Raw genomic sequence first — 16,691 nt, 5'->3', positions numbered from 1 at the left:
AGCTCACATTCCCACTGACACCTATACTAACTACACATTCTATTTAAAACTGCAGCCACCTCCAATCCCCCCCATACCCTTACCTTCCTCAACTTGCTCTATTGTTTCTACAGCACTTAACACCTTCTAACACAATATAATTGGCTTCTTTCTTACGCACATTCTTTATTGTCTTCCTCCACTCACACCATAGCATCATAGAATATAAGCCCCTTTTTAAGAGGCAGGATCTTTGTTTAGTTTTAACAGATATATCCCAAGCACCTAGAAGAGTGCCTGACACAGAGCAGACACCCAAATAGCTATTTGATGAATGAATGAGCGAGTGGTCTTTTTTATGCGTGAATTCCTTGTCTCTATGATAAATTAAGGCCCTCTGAAAATGTCCATAGAGCCTCGCATAGTATTTTGGACACAAGAGACAATTTGTATTTTTTAGTAACTAGGTCCCAATTTCATAAATTCTTTCAATCTATTATACGTTGAAGAACTACTGCCATCTCTACACACTTTCATGAATTATTATTCCTTTCACATTTCCATTCAAAAAGTTAAGTTGTTAGTTCCCAAAAACTTTTCTGTACATGTATATGGAATTAAATCTCCACCAGGGGAGTTTAGTTACTATATATCTGAAAATGTGATCATTAAAAGGCAGTATTTCCTATCAGGGCATGTAACCCTGAAGACATTCTAGGGAAGCTCCTGTGTACTACTTACCTCTCCTGCTGGTTTGTTTATCCCTGTTTCCCACCACTAGATTTTCAAATAATTCTCTGAATATCTGGGACAATTCTCCATCTTACTAAACGTATTTGCTCAAGTCCCTCTTTTAAGACTTACCACTTCAGAGACAGCATAGAGAGCACAGTGTAGCAGAGATACAAGAGAAGGCTTAGGTTCAAGGGCAGGCTCTGCTTGTACTAGAAGTTATGGCCTTAAGCCATTCATTTAACTTACTTATATTTCAATTTTCTCACCTAAATTCACGATCACATGACCTGCCTCACTGAGTTGCTGTGAGGATAAATGCAGATAGTGTATGAACAAGCTTTGCAGCCTGTGAACTTCTGCACAAACATAAGGTACAATTATTCCCTGGAAGCATTATCAGTTTCAATAAAACTATGGATGATGCTGATTTAGCACTGAGTGAAAAAAGTGTAAATGAGATTAAGTGATCCCCAGAAGTACTGCATTGTAAAGTGATCAGCCATTTGTTTATAAAAATTTAGAAACAAAACTTTCACAACAAAATTATAAAACCAGACTATTCTTAGGATCAGATTAATTGAGCTAATGTATGTGAAAGCACTATATAAACTATGTCCCAGTATAGACATGTAAAGTTTTTACTGTTGCACCTAGCTAGCCATTTTAAACTTCCAGATATATTTTCAGGCAGAAGGCATGAAGGAAATATTTAAACTTTACTGTACTTATTAAATACAAAAATGACAAAAATGCCACTTTGATGTTCTTTAATTCAAATTTTAATGGTCATTAAATAATCTTGAATACAGTGGTTCAAATTACTCCCTAAAATGCAAACTTAGTTACTATTGAATACAATAAAAACTTCACACACATATCCAAAGGCAAAATGTAACCCTTTTAAAAAAATTCATACTCAACATGTGTTTCAAAAATGTGCTATGGCAAGCTAGAATCAGGCTCACAGACCAGTAATAGTAAGGAAACTTACCAAAAGAACGTAAATGGACACTGTAGAAAGTATTTTAGAAACTAAAGTAACATTTACTACTATAGTAAAGGAATATTATTTCAGTGACAACACATATTCAAATATTCTGTTATGGTTTCAAATGCTACCGGCTCACTTCAAATGGACTAACATTTCCACATTTTGCCTTTAGTTTTTATTTTTATTTACAGCTAATATTTTTTACACTTTGTGCTCCTATTCATCAATCTGCTAAAACTAACCACTAAAATAAAGTGCAATTAAAAGAGTGATTCATTCAAGAGCTCTGTGAAAAGGCCTGCCTTCACCAGTTCACACTATTCTGCTTACCTCTCACCAGCTAGTTCCTAGTCCATTCAATATTTCCATGACAAATATTCTCTCATCAAGTTTTCTCCACCCTTATTTAGCTTCACTCCTTTGTCCATGCCCAATGGCACTACATCAATGCTAACATGACCCAAATTATAGCTCTCCTATTTTAAAATCAAGAGCCTTCCTAATTGGACAGAGAACCTTAAATTATTGAGCACCATTGCCCCTTCTTTGATGAAATATAAATCCATATGGGACAAATGCCTTTACATTTTTGCCACTAATACAGAAAGAGATTTTAAGAGAGGAATTTCTTGAGTTGTATTTACATTTAAAAACTGAGAATCCTCTTGAAAAAAAAAAGAATACATAGAAGAGCAGTCATTCAATTCAACAGGACTAAACTGAGAAGGGTAAGAAAAGCTTTAGACTGGCAGAATGGAGATTATGTAAACATCATACGACCTCATGAAAAAGAATATGTCCCTAAAATAACAAAAGCCTGTCACTCTTCTAGTATGACAAGGACCAATCCAGAACAACCGCAAACTTAAGAAAGTGGCCGTACCAAAGACACTTCTATCAATTAAGCTCTGAAGCAGTTTATTGCCCTCCTCAGAGGTCACAAATGTTCAGCATATGCCCATCATCAAAATGACCATACTTGCAGGACATGATCAGCATCAAGATTATAATGTTCCATTTTTTAATTGTAAGTTGGAAAGTGATTAATTAGTCCCACCATAGAGTAGAAACACTTCACAAAAATCTAATTTAGTGCTATACTCATTGATGTGTTTTAACCCAAAAGCCATGACTCCTCCAGTGTCAACAAACGTTTGTTTAACTTATGGAAGACCGTTACTGAGGGGACTGAAGCACAGAATTGTGTTAAAGTCAGCAACTGGCTTCATGCAGTTTGCCAGGTTCTGATCTGCTAACAGCTGTAATAAATACTATATCCATTAAGCACATAATCTTTCCAAAGATAACATAACAAATTCAAGCAAAATATACTAATTTAGCTAATCACTAATTAACATGACCCAGTACACTGCTGTTAGCTATGACAAATCAGCTCTATGTCTGCTTTGGCTTTGGTTACTCAGGTATTTTCTATGTGAAGCATTTAATTTCAGATTTAATTCACCCTTAGCATATTTCAGGGCTATCTCTCCTTCTCACCAGTGAATACTCATAAAATATAAGTATGATTTAATAGTAGAATAAGCAAAATATATTTAGACAGGTAAATATGCCATAAATACTTAATAATGCACTGCAAGGCCTAATTAATGTTATTTTAATTTTCCATGATTTTGAGTGTGTACATCATTTACTGCTCCTTGCATTAATGTGGGTTAGATGAGTTTTAACTATGTAACAATAAAACTCTACCTAGGTAATCTGGAGATGCAACAAATAAGAATTCTCATAGTTCCTGAGATCACTACTTTCCCCTTGATAGGTAGCCTTACACAGACTAATAGAACAATACTTATTAAATACTTGCTGAAATGAAGTGGAAAATGGACTGAATTGATTTAAAAAATAAGCATATGTACACACATATATACACATATATAATGTGTGTTTGAACCAAATATTCTAATTGGCTTATAAAATGAGATCTAAAAGTTGTACACTATGCATAAAATGTACTATGCAGTACATTTTTTTCTATAAATGAACTCCCCTTTTGTCTTTCTCAAATTAAAACCTAGAGGGTACTCATAAATTTTTTTTACCAAAAAAATTTAGAAGTTTAGCATTTCACAGGCAACTTCCAAAGTAGCAAGCTTAACAGTAACAATCAAACATTTAATTACACATATTTGCAAATAATCTTGTTTTCTAAAGTTATTTATATTTAAATATAATACATCTAAGGGCCAATGTATTCTGAACAAATAAAAACAAATAACTGTTTCTCATCACTGTTTTACTTTTTGGCACATAATATTGTATAGGACCACATGCAAAGCAAACTCTAAGCTTGAGGATCTATTTAAAACTCTAACACAAATGAAGTCAAACTTTACATGGAAATAAACATGTTTTTTTATCCACAGTTGCACATTTTACTACAAAAACATGTCTCACAGAATGAGTAATTTTATGAATTTTTAAGGACACATAACCCTTGCAACAAATATATGTCAAAGAAAAGATACAATTAACTACAGCTATTCTTAAGTGTAAATATGTTTTATTCCAAATTCCTCTTGATGTGTATTTTATTTATAATGAGACTAAAATTCCTAAGACCTAATTAGACTACATTCATAAGACTAAAATATTTTGTCATATCTCAAAATCTCTTGACTATTTTTAGTTGGACCTACTATAATTCTAAAGACTGAAAAAAATTAGTGTTTACTGATATAACACATGAGGCAGACATGAAAAAAGGAAATTTAAGGACTGTTCAACAATGGAAATGGCAAAAATGTGTAATCCTGGGGACTTCACAACTTAACAAATATAATGAAGGAATATGAGATTTATATACCCCAGGCCAAAGACAGCATGATTCTAGAATGTAAGCTCCATGAAAAAGGAGACTGTCGAATTTACGCTATTCACAACATCTAGTACATTGCCTGGCACCACAGAGTATACTCTATACACACACACACACACACACACACACACACACACACACACCATCATGACAAATCTAATCATGAGAGATGAAATGATTGTGACGTTTTTATTGTATCTACTTGAAGTCCAACAGATTAAAGATAGTACTGGCAAAGAGGGATACTCACTAGGGCCTAACTTATGTCCTCTGGAGAACTATTTCAGTTGAGGTCCTCATGAGCTTTTGCAATTAAACTTCCTTGGATTGAATTCAAGAGGGGACCCATACATAAAGCATCCCATCTTATTGTCCATAATGTTATATAAAGCAAGTCTTCAATGTCTGTGTGTTTATTATCCTTTCAGAAGGATCAAGGCCTAACATACATATACAATTACATTTAATGAATGATCACATTAAAGCTTTTATATTGTTTCTGTGAATTTGGTGTGCTTTAACATGGGATTAAATTCAACATTCTTAAAATTGGTACTGTGTAAATTGCACCTATGTACACCACTACCAAAAGCCATTAAGAGATAGTATAGTCTTATATAATTAAGTATGTGAAGTATGTGTTTTTTAAAACGTTTTTACTTCAGTACAGCAGACTATCTCATAATTGATTCATAATGTAGATAATGGATTAACAAATATAATAATTAAAATAAATTTATCTAAATATGCTTTGTGATGCTATTACTTTAATTACTTCACTTTTTAGACAAACGAGAGACAAACTTCTTTCAAAATAACTAAAAGCACAGAATCTAACATTGCTGTAAGCTATAATGGTTCTAACTGTTAATCCAATACACCTTTTATAAAAACCCATAAACACATGAGTGGAAAAATAGCACAGATGTTCATCTCTAATGCAATTTCCATTCAATTTCCTAAGTGCAGTCCCTGTGTGCAAACTAGCTTAGCGTTATGTTTAGCTTGCAAATTCTTTTAATAAATAATGAATGCAATAAAACAAGGAGATCAATGGCAAGCTGAGAAATAAAAAAAAAAAAGCCTTATGTTGCAACCAGGCTGTTGTCCATTTCAAACTTTAATCCAGAGACAGATCAATATTACTTTTTTCTTTTTAACCCATCACATAAATAGCAGATAGACTAAATGAAGCCTAAATACTGTTACCAGCCAGCAGTTGCCAGCAACCTGATAAGATCATTGGACACAATTGCAATTGAATGTTTTATACTTTAACATACACACTACATTATACACTATTAAGCAGTCAACTTGTTTAAAAATAAAAAGGTTATAAAGCAATAAAAACACTGTGGTTCATTATTTTTTAAACTTTCCTACACTATATATTTTTTTCAGCAGTGTAATTACAAAGTTTTCACCACAATTTGTTCTAATAAACTAAATAATTGTAATGGTTCAAAATAGTACATACATATGACTAGTTTCAACCTCAGAGGTCCTAGATGAAAGGATATTTTACTCTTCAAAATTAATTACACCTGACAGAACGAAGTTACTTCTTTAATGGGTGGGGGGATACTTGATGCAAATTCATGCTGCATGGATTGGGTTATGAGAATTTCCAGAAAAAAGGTAAATCATTTTACTTAAGTATTTGTGTTTCTATTCACAGAGTATAGATAGAAGGGAAGAAAACGCTCTTCTTACCAGCTCACTTTGGATAAACATGCATTTACTGTTTGAAAGAATATCAACAGTCAACTCCCACCAGGTTTAGTACTGGTATCATGTAGTATAAATCTAAATAGCTGACAATCATTTTATGATAGTATGCTTATTATATTTATTAATCCTTGCCTATTCATAACATTAGAATATCTCCTCTGGGATTTCACTAAAAGGAAATGTCAAGAAGCCATAGTTTCTTTAAAGATGTATTTCAGTTCAAACATAATTTAATGTATCAGATTTTGATAGCTTTATATGTATATATGTGAAAAGTTTAAGGCATAATTACAAATGGTTTTATAATGGAATTAAAATTTGCTGTCTTTTTAATAACCACAAACTTTATGTAACTATTTCTTAGCTTTTTTTAAGGAACAGTAATTTGTGCAAAGAACTCTTATAGAAAGAATAAATGTGTGTGTATGTGCATGATCATATTCATTTGACCAATGTGAATTAGTTGCCTGATATGCACACAATGTCAGACTTAATGAAGTTGTATAATGAACATTACTGAAGTTAAAAAGTACTCCTCAGAAATCATTATTACAAATCCAAGGTTTTGTTTTTTATTAACAAATTCAGTACTCTTTTAAGGGTATCGTTATAAGTACTAATAAATATATCAATTTTCTCTTTAGTTATATTGTATTCAATTTTGCGTAGAACAATGTGCATTACTTCTTATATTTACATTCTCAACATAATAATTGCACAAATTCTAATACACAAACTCAGCTTTAAAAAAGAATGTGGCAAGATCTCACCATGGATACATTCCCATGTTGTAAACAAGATTGGGAAAAAAAAGTTAACTCCTGTCTATAACTTTCTTGGATGTCATTATAAACTTGCCTTTACACTGTACTACAGATCATAGCATGTATTCAAGCTTCCACGATTAGCCTAACACTGGAGATTAAAATTTTCCTGAAGAATTTGAGACTTCAACAGTATCAGTTAACAGTGCTTCCTGTTTCCTATTCTAATAAAGGTAACAAAATTATGATGAAAGAATACTGTGAAGGCCTGCAAAGAGGCATGACCACCAAAAGCTGATTTTTTTAAATATATATGCTTCAGAAAGTTGAGCAAGAGAAAAACTGAATCAAATACCAGAGATTAACTGAAAATCAAATACCTACAACACTGAATTCAAAATACTTCACAACAATCAACAGAACTGTTTCTGTCTTAAAACCAAGGTAATGAAGCCATGGATAAATGAAATGAAGTATGGTAGTTAGGATATTTAATGCAGGTAGATAAATTTCACTAGAGTTATAACAAAGTTCCTTTTGGTGTGAATATGCTTTTCTCTAGTCCAAGAAATGAAATTATAGAAGTAGCATTTACGTTACTGAATGATTTATGATTTGCAAATAATGACCCAGAATATAAGTAACTGGAATATACTAAAGTGAAATAAACTTTTCTAAGATTTTCAGCACTACAAAGTGAGGAAATGATGAATACACAATGAACAGGCTGTCTCCTTCTGACTAAAAAGAAATATTAAATCCTTCAGGAGTTCTAAATCCTTTGATAAGAGTATACTGCAGCTGCATTAAGCCAACAAGAAGCTTATTAGTAAGGATTTAAAAACTAAAACCCTTTGTAATCAATTTGGATACAGCATTATTCTATTTATAATGATATTTTCAATGTGTCCCAATCATATATTACTTATTCTCATTTTTCCGTCCATGATTAAATATTAATGTGGAGGCACTATTAAGCAGCTACACTATATTTAGGTTTCAACATATTGATTTCCACCATTCTGCAATACTTAACATGCATAAAAATTAAGAATCTTTCCCATGAAGACATTTATAATTGGTTTGATATTTTTGATTCTTAAATAAAGTAAAATAAATTTTGTTGCTCTAGTAGAAAATGGAAAAAGAGATGCCACCACTTTAAAAGCTTCAATCTCCTTGACATTGCTGGCAGTGTATGGGAACATTAATGCATCTGTCATGATAACAAGCTAAGAATAACATCTAGACATCAAACCGAGCAGAGAATCCATCTGAAGTGATTCATTCAGATCTGTCTCATTGATTTATTAAACACAGGGCAACATCTGCAGCCTCACAGAGCAGCTTGGTGAAATTAATGCAAGATCAATTCAAATGGAAAAAAGTGTAAAAGAGATAAATCAAAACACAATTTGCATGCAGTTTCACAATCAGGCTTATTGCGTGCAAATGCTCAATTTCCCTTCCAAAGCAAATGTGTTTAAATGTTGTTTTATCTTTTTAGAATTGTGTGATCTGAAGTGACAGTGATAAGTTTTGCAGGTTGAGATGGTGAAAGAGAAGAAGAGGGAAAAAATGCTACCAAAGACCTTTTGAATATGCAAAAACAATATCATTAATGCCTAATTGTTTTGCTTTAGGGGAAAGGTTTGATGTCTTTTCTCCAAAAACATAATATTTTCAGTTTTGGTCAATAGGGCAATTTTAATACATATTTAAAATGCACAGAGTGTACCTAAATCATTTGTATATTTCAATGTATCAGATAAAGTGCCACTGGAGAGCTAGATTGCTAACTGAAATGTAATATATTGTGATTAGAAGCTCTCACAATTATATTTGCCTGCTAGAAGCACTTTTAAAACATCTAGGGATTTCATTAAGACAAAATAATGTTACTTAAGAAAGCATCAAATAATTCAGACTTGATATTTCCTACAGATATTAGGAATTTCTTGTGTGAAACCACATAAAACATTAATGTCTGAAGACCACCACTTCCTATTTATTGACATTCATGTACTATACATTGAGGTTAGTATCATACATAAATACCGAAAGATATTCTCCATCACATCATGCATCATTTCCTTAATGTAACATCCATCATCTAACAAATAAGTGTTTGGGACAAATACAAAGTACAGCTAAAGTACTTATAGATAAATACAGAAATTGCTGATTATGTAGAAGTGTACACGTAAAATGAATGTACATGCGGAAGTTCTCTGCATCGGCACATGACTAGATTACTTTAATTAGAATCTTGACATCATTCTTCTAATAAAAGAGCATTGTTGACTATGTGGCTGCTTTTAATAGACAATCTATCTTCTCATTATCTATGAGATAAAATGTCTGCATTTACTGCCCAGGTTAATTTCTAAAACTTTTTATTGTTTCAGACAATGTAAGCCATACAAAATATTAGTGTAGGAACTGATGCAAGTACTTCAAAAATTTGATTTTGCTTAACTTTACTGTGAATGGAAACATCAACTTCCAACATAAATGATGCTATTCTGTGTGGATTATGAACTATATTCATATCAAGTGTGAATACAAAACCAAACTTGTTAAGTGCTTACAATAATCGTACTTCTCATATCTGAAAGTTTTAAATTGTTGTAAAAGCTTTATAATTCACATAAAGTTATCCTAACACAGAAGCCCAATACTGATCTGTTCACACAAAGTAACAATAAACTACATTTGGAGCATTTACATTTTTAATTTAAAAAACTGAATTTTATTCATTTGAGTATATGTTGAATCATGTCTTCAAATGCTCCAAAATGTTTTCTTAATCATATTCTTGTTTCTTCAAGCACCCATTTAAATGTATATAAAAGACTAAATAACATTCTATCAGTTCCTCAAATTAAATTAAATGCAAATTATGAAATCTTTCAATGTTAGTTTTTTTAAGTATGTAGATAAAAAGAAATAATACTAAAATGTGTTGGCTGATTTTTCCCACTTGCTGAATACCAATTTTCAATTTAATATTTTCCTGCTACATTAAATTTTGAAGGATTTAGTAAGTAAAATCCATTGCATAAGAGTGAATTTTTAGACATTTGCTCTCTGAGTCTTTCTACTGTCTCTGATATTAAAAACTGTAACTTCTCTTGCAAAAGAAATGGGAAAAAAATCACAGCTTTATCTGCAAAAGCAAAGATCTAAAAACAAGATAACCTTCCCGTTTGGCTTGGGTCTTTTTATCATCATTTTCTTAATAATCCTCAAAATAATCTCCCTATAATTAATTTCTGAAGTTAAAGGGCATCAAGAAAAAATACTACGTTGCCCTTTGGAATTGCAGCGATATAAAGCTTGACTTATTTAATAGAACAATGAATAGTCAAGAGTTTTACTCTGACTGTCCTCCAGTAGCTGAGGCAGATATTATTTTCCAACTTATTTTCTGGGAAGACAACTTTGAATATTTTGATAATTATATAACAAACTAGTTAATACAGGCACTGACTGATAAGAGTTCTTGTGAGTACTGTCAAAGAAACAATCGTGTATGTATATTACACATTGTTCTTCAGTACACATTAATAAAAATGTGCCCTGAGCCAAATGAAAATGCCCCTTAGTGGCAGTATGTTAAGGTCCTTGAAAATTACCAATTTGAGAACGGTCCACTTTGTTTGTCCTGGAATAGTGTAGGAAGCATTCCTAACTAAAAAACCTTAAGTCAGGTCTTGTACTCTTCCCCAGTTGTCTGGCAGAGAGGGGAAGAAATGTTTATTACATAGGAAAAGAAAATTGCCAATGACACCATTACAAGTAGGCCTTCCATTCAACAATACATTATGGAAATGTATTCACCAGGAGATGAAGATTAATCTCTTTTTTTCAAATAAGAGTACTATATAAGAGTTTCCACTCACGGGACATATACTTTCTCCTAGCACTCTTCTCCCCTTTAGCTAGAAGTCCTAAGAAGTCATGAGTCCTGAATGACAATCCTCTTTAGCCAAGGCTCCATTTGGTACATCCTTCTTCTTCTTTGGGCATCTCTACAAGCTCTTCTGATCCATCTTTCACTCCCTTTCCTGGCATCATTCTGCTCATATTCTGCGTCTCTTTTCTCTTACTGGCTTCATGTCTTATCTACCTTATTTTGTCTCTCTTGGGCCTCATTCTTATTTACATCCCTCATCTTTCTTTTCACTGAATAGAAAAGTCATAAAAATAATGTTGACCTAAATACTAACTTCACAATTTTATAAAACCATTCAGACAATGGGAACAATTTAAGGTACACATTTCTGTAAATAATGTTACTGACAGCTATAAAGCACCCATTATAAGCATTATCATATCTTGTAGTTTATAACATGATTATGAGGACATTTTGCATCAATACAAATTGGTAATGTTATTTTACCATTAATGAGATTTTCTCAGAAATTGTGGGGTTTTGTTTATTATCTAGAAATTGCAATACAGGTGTGTTTCAGTATTTATCCTCATCTTCATTCATGGGTTGCATTCATAGAATATATTTCATAAATTGTTGCAATTATATATTGCAACATTTGTAACATGATTATAGAAAATGCATTTAATAAATAAATTACTCATAAAGAAAAAATGCAGGGGAAGCACATGCATCATAACTCAGATATACTTCTTCTTACATTTTAATATTTCCCTTTCACCTTTATACATGCACATACATAAAAGCAATTTAAGCCAAAAAAAAGTTAGCATTGTAAATGTTGTGATAAGGATACAACTTAACTGAATTAAAATAATAACCTAAAAACACCTCATATAACAGGGTCCAAAACCAGTATGAGAACACCTGCCCCTGGATACAGAATAATTTACCATGTTTCCCTTCGGTAAGTAGCTATAATAAAAAATAATTAAAGAAAGGTTTATATTTACAGAGGAAAGTATCAAAGTCACGTTAAAATACTAATCTATTTTTAAATGAAAGTCATAGATTTTTCTCAAGGATGTGTAAATTAATTATTAAGGAAGGAAGAATTTCCTATGTGTAATAATTGTTCCACTTTAAGAATAGGTGTTTGGAAGAGAGAGAGAAGAGGGAAGGGAGAGGTTGGGAGGGAAAGGGAGAGAAAGAGAGAAGTTAGGTTTTCATGTCTGCAATAGTTTAAATGTGAGACTTTTTGAATGGCAACAAATGAGCTATATGGCCCGCATGTAAAGTCCCTGGTAACCCTCTGGGTTTGTGTATTCGTAAAGAGCTTTGTGGTCAAAATAAAATTTTCTTTCTACTCTTACAACCTATAACTGCTTATTTTATTGAGAGAGCAGTTATCCTTTGTGTTTTAAGGCCATCTATCTTCCTTAAGAAAATCTGATCTAATAAACCAGGTTTGCCAGCCTCAGATATGAATCAGGCAGGAGTTCTCATATGAAAAGGTTTCTGTTTAGTTGCTAGAACACAGGAGAACACTACTCAAAGGAAGAAAAGGTTCCTTTGTGTTACAGCATTATCTTATTGCAGCAGTCAGCAAGTTTGTCTACAAGTTATCAGTATACTTCAACTATACATAGTAATTTGGATTTTACAACAAATGTGACAAATGAGTTAGTTTTAGTTCATAAGCCCAGAGAGCTTATGATTTACAGTTGCACCGTGAGAAGGTCTACCTCTGCAGAAGTTTTCTGCAAATGATCCAACAGTAGCGTTGTTTTCAAATAAAACCCTTCACTCCTTTAATCTGGTGATAGTGATTTCTTGGGTGTATGCTAGTCAAATCTGCCAAATGTGTACCTTCCTAACAAATATTACTAGACTGGAAGTGGAATAAACACTAAGAAGACTAAATCACAGGTCTTTAAAAAGTCAATCTTGAATATAGCTTACTTTCTTTTCAAACTCAAAAATATTGAATACAATTGGCTTAGGGACACATGCAAGTAGACTCTTGCTCTATAATATTCTTCTAAGCTGTGATATGAAGGAGCACACTCACAACCAGAGAAGCTGGCCATCATCAATTAAGGAATCCTCTCTTTGTGGTAATGGGATCCTTCCAACTCTTTGAAAGCATCCTCTCCAGAAAACCTGCTAACTTCTACTCCATCTCCAAACCCGTCCTAGCCCCAGTGTTTCATGCCCCATTTTGCCCTCTGCAGATGACCCAAAAGGGATGATCCCAGAAAAGTGACATCTGTTGTCGTTTTTTTTTTAATAGGATCCATTGATTTTCTTGTATCACGTACTGGGGAGCTTTGCGCAGCAAGCATGAGCACTCGTCCTCACAGGAGCGCTCTCTCTCTCTCTCTCTCTCTCTCACACACACACACACACACACACACACACAAATACACACCATCACCATCACCATCAACACCACGACCATTACATACCCCACGCACTCTCAACAAACACACAGGGTGGGGAACGAATCACCCTCTGGGATGGAGTCTAGAATTCCGACCCTCTGCATCCCTCAAATGCTGTGTTCTGGATTGCCAGTTTAGGAACCCTGTTTACAGCTCAGCCAGCCTTCTCCCCAAGAAAACCCCTGGTGTCCGTGTTCAGGAGAAAAATCTATCCGACCCGTATGGCCACAAAAGAGCAGGAAAGAAAACCACATAGAGAAATTAACAAATAACCACAAGCAGCCAAAAAGCCATGCAAGATATAGGCGAAAGGCTGGGAAGTTCCAGTGGAGGACTGTAAAGTGAAGTTAGTGCGGGACTTGCTTAGACCCAAGCCCTTCCACTGAGCGCGGACTAGAAGGGACGGGCAATTAATGAGCCCCTCTAGTCCTCGTTCCCTACCGAGTTGCAGCCTGAAGAGCGGAGGCAAGTTAGCTGGCCTCCCTCTCTACAAAGTTGGATGAGGGTGACGAGACATGCAGAAGAAGGCAAAGTGGGAAAAGCGAGCCAAGAACGAAGATCTCACCTGGCATTGGTGCAGTCGGTGAACAAAGTTTCGAAGTCTTTCCGGGTGATGAGTTTGCAGCGGTTCACCCCGGGCTGGATGGCCCCAAGCCCGCGGAGGATGCGGACCTGTTCGACAGTACACACCACAGGGGATATGTCCAGTCTCTTCAGCTTGGTATACACCGTGTGCAACCCTCCCACCAGGTGCTTGAGAAAGAGATCGAATACTTGCGGAAGGCATATCAGTTCCTGGCCTTCCATCAGGAACGAAGCCACTTTCACCCCATGCATGTCGACCATCCTGCACTCGTTTGTGTTGGTGTTGCCGCTGTTTCCGCTGCTACTACCGACCCCGCCACCCCCGGCGCTGCCGCTACGGTTGTTGGCCATGAAACTGTTGATCATACTGGGGGTGAGACGAGGAGGCGCTCCAGGAGTCGAGTACAGAGGTTCGGCCCGAAACAAGCCCCCCGGGACGCCGGCGCTGCTGGAAGTTGCAGAGATCACCGGAGGTGCGGAGACAGCCATGGTCATTCAGCCTCAAATCGTAGGTCCTCAGGCCCTCGCTTTCTCGCCGCGTCTTTCCAAGGCCCCCTCGCACTCGCTCCCTCCCTCTGGCTTTCTCTTGGGCGCGCTCTCGCTCGCTCCGAACTCTGTGCAAGTCTACCGTAGCTGGGCTCAGGCTCACACTCGCGCTCATCCACCACCCAGCAAACAGTGAACAGCCGAGACGCGCGGCCGCCCGAGACCCCACCCCCCACCACACCCCCTCCCGAGACTGGCAGCGCCCCCCAGCCAATGGGCCCCACCCCCTCGACTCCCGAGCGCGCCGAATGGCTGGCGCTACCGAGGAGGTGGAGACTCGCTGGCCGGCCTCCCGACTACCTGAGGCCGAGAAGGGCTAGACGGTGAGTAGGGATGGAGCCCGAGAAGGGAGCGATGTGGCGCCCCCGCATCTTGCCTACCAGTCTGACTAGACAACGTCCAGTTTTCGCGCAAGGCTCTCAAAGTGGCCTAGTCCATGAATCCCCGAGCCCTCCGCGCCCCATGAGTGTCGAGGTGGGAACACAAAGCGACACTCCGGAACGTGCCTACCCCCAGCCCCACGCCAACCTGCTCCCGGGTTCAATCCAGGAAACAGAGACAGCAGCTCCGATTCCATTTGCGCATTGCTCCCCAACTCCGCGGGAGCTCAGAGGTGGCTTCGCCCACCTTCTAGGAGAAAAACTCCTGTGAATTCAGAAGTAAACAGTTCAGCCTTTCTCCAGCCCCGTAGCGCGTTTGGTGTAAGTTCTCCCACACCCAGCGCACGGGGGAACCAGCGTCCAAGATCGCACTCAAATCGGAGTTTCAGGGTGCTAAACCACTCCCACGCAAACACTCTCAGCAGGCGCCGTGAGCCTGTGAACACTTTGAAAAACAGGCAGAGTAATTTGGTTTGGAGTCACCTTATCTTAACAGCATTGCCGCCACTGTCTGGAACAGACTTAGCTTTCTCTGTCCCTACCTATTCTGTAGTTTCCCGATGGCCCTGCCCCATCCCGGTTAGCGTGACAGGAAAAGTTCTTTTAATGACTCAAAGCAGGCGACGGTTTGCGCTCTTTAATGTTGCATTTTCTTCCCTCCTCTATAGGCTTCTAAGGCTCGGGGATTAGAGTTCCACGTTCTGAACTGTAGCTCAGTATTCCTTTTCCCCCACTTGTCAAGTGCCCCTAAACGCACTGCAAGAGCTCATAATAAGCAAAATATCTACGCAAGGTACATTCCACGAAAAGGCATGGTCTTTTCCACAAAGCGTAAGGTGGTTAGATCAAGGTAGCAAAGTTGTTTTTAAGTCGATCTTTTGATTCTCTAAAATCAAGGTACTTCCTTTGCTGTCCTCCGCTCTTGAACAGGCTGTTATTCAGAAAGTGAAATTCATGCTTCGTTTCCTAGCAAAACGTTACTAACGATAAAGCTAAGGCAACTTCAATATCCTTCCAGGATGTAAATAATTTTAGAAAACTGACTGAATTTTATTCAGTTCTCTTTGTAACTAAGTATTACCAAAGAGGAGGAGTGGGTGGGCTGTTCTCTACTCCCTTAGTAATACGTGAATGTCCTAAATTAGATTTTTCTGCCTCTCCCTTCAACATATTTTCTCCTTTTGTCATTTCATCAATCAAGAAGTAAGAACTACCCTTCAAGTCACTTCATACTGTTTCTGTTCTTAATTGTATGGAGTTAAAACGCAAGAAGTTATGATGATAGTTGCTTTTGAAATAAGCGAATCCAACATAACGGACTGGAATGCATGCAGCCACAAACCACCTTTTCAAACGCATGAAATAGTGGTAGGAAGAAAATAAGAAGGAGCAAAAAAAAGAACAATTGAGGAGAGATAGCAGCGTCAGAAAAAGTTGCAACAAAAAGTTGAGGTCTTCGAAATAGAACAGAAAAGCACTGACAGAAATGTTTGTACTTACCAGTTTTTTAAAGATAAATCCCAAATTGTGTTCAACAGGTGTTTTGACAGAAGTGGCTATTAAAGCTCTGTGTTGAAATAACTCTGATAACAGTGTGATTGAAATTTCCAGGTGAATAAGTTTGACTTTAAAGGAAAGGCGGGGTTTCTTGTTTTGGTTGGTTGGTTTTTTTGTTGTTGCTGTTTTGAAAATTCCTCTAATTGCGTTAAAAATCCTAAGGGCAAGCTGCTCCCTGCATATTGCTGCACTTACATTATCAAATCCTTTTTATTCACAGAGTGACTTAGAGTTTTCACCAA

The 16,691-nt window shown here is 36.3% G+C and overlaps 1 protein-coding gene across 3 annotated transcripts in view; it reads right to left on the bottom strand.

The window, feature by feature from the left end:
* The window catches only part of DACH2 (dachshund family transcription factor 2), a 761,757-nt gene extending 747,100 nt beyond the window's left edge, over nucleotides 1–14,657 (bottom strand). For all 3 annotated transcript variants that reach the window (XR_008995031.1, XM_057495299.1, XM_057495298.1), the window contains exon 1: nucleotides 13,947–14,657. Coding sequence is in view for 2 of the 3 variants with exons in the window: in XM_057495299.1 (XP_057351282.1) it covers nucleotides 13,947–14,461 (515 nt within the window). In the remaining variant the exon portion in view is untranslated. The remainder of the gene's footprint in view (nucleotides 1–13,946) is intronic.
* Nucleotides 14,658–16,691: the final 2,034 nt, after the last annotated feature.

Source organism: Manis pentadactyla, chromosome X (genome assembly GCF_030020395.1).
Source record: "Manis pentadactyla isolate mManPen7 chromosome X, mManPen7.hap1, whole genome shotgun sequence".
NCBI lineage: Eukaryota > Metazoa > Chordata > Mammalia > Pholidota > Manidae > Manis > Manis pentadactyla.
Note: the sequence above shows the minus strand (reverse complement) of the source record. Positions and strands in the feature narration are given on the sequence as shown.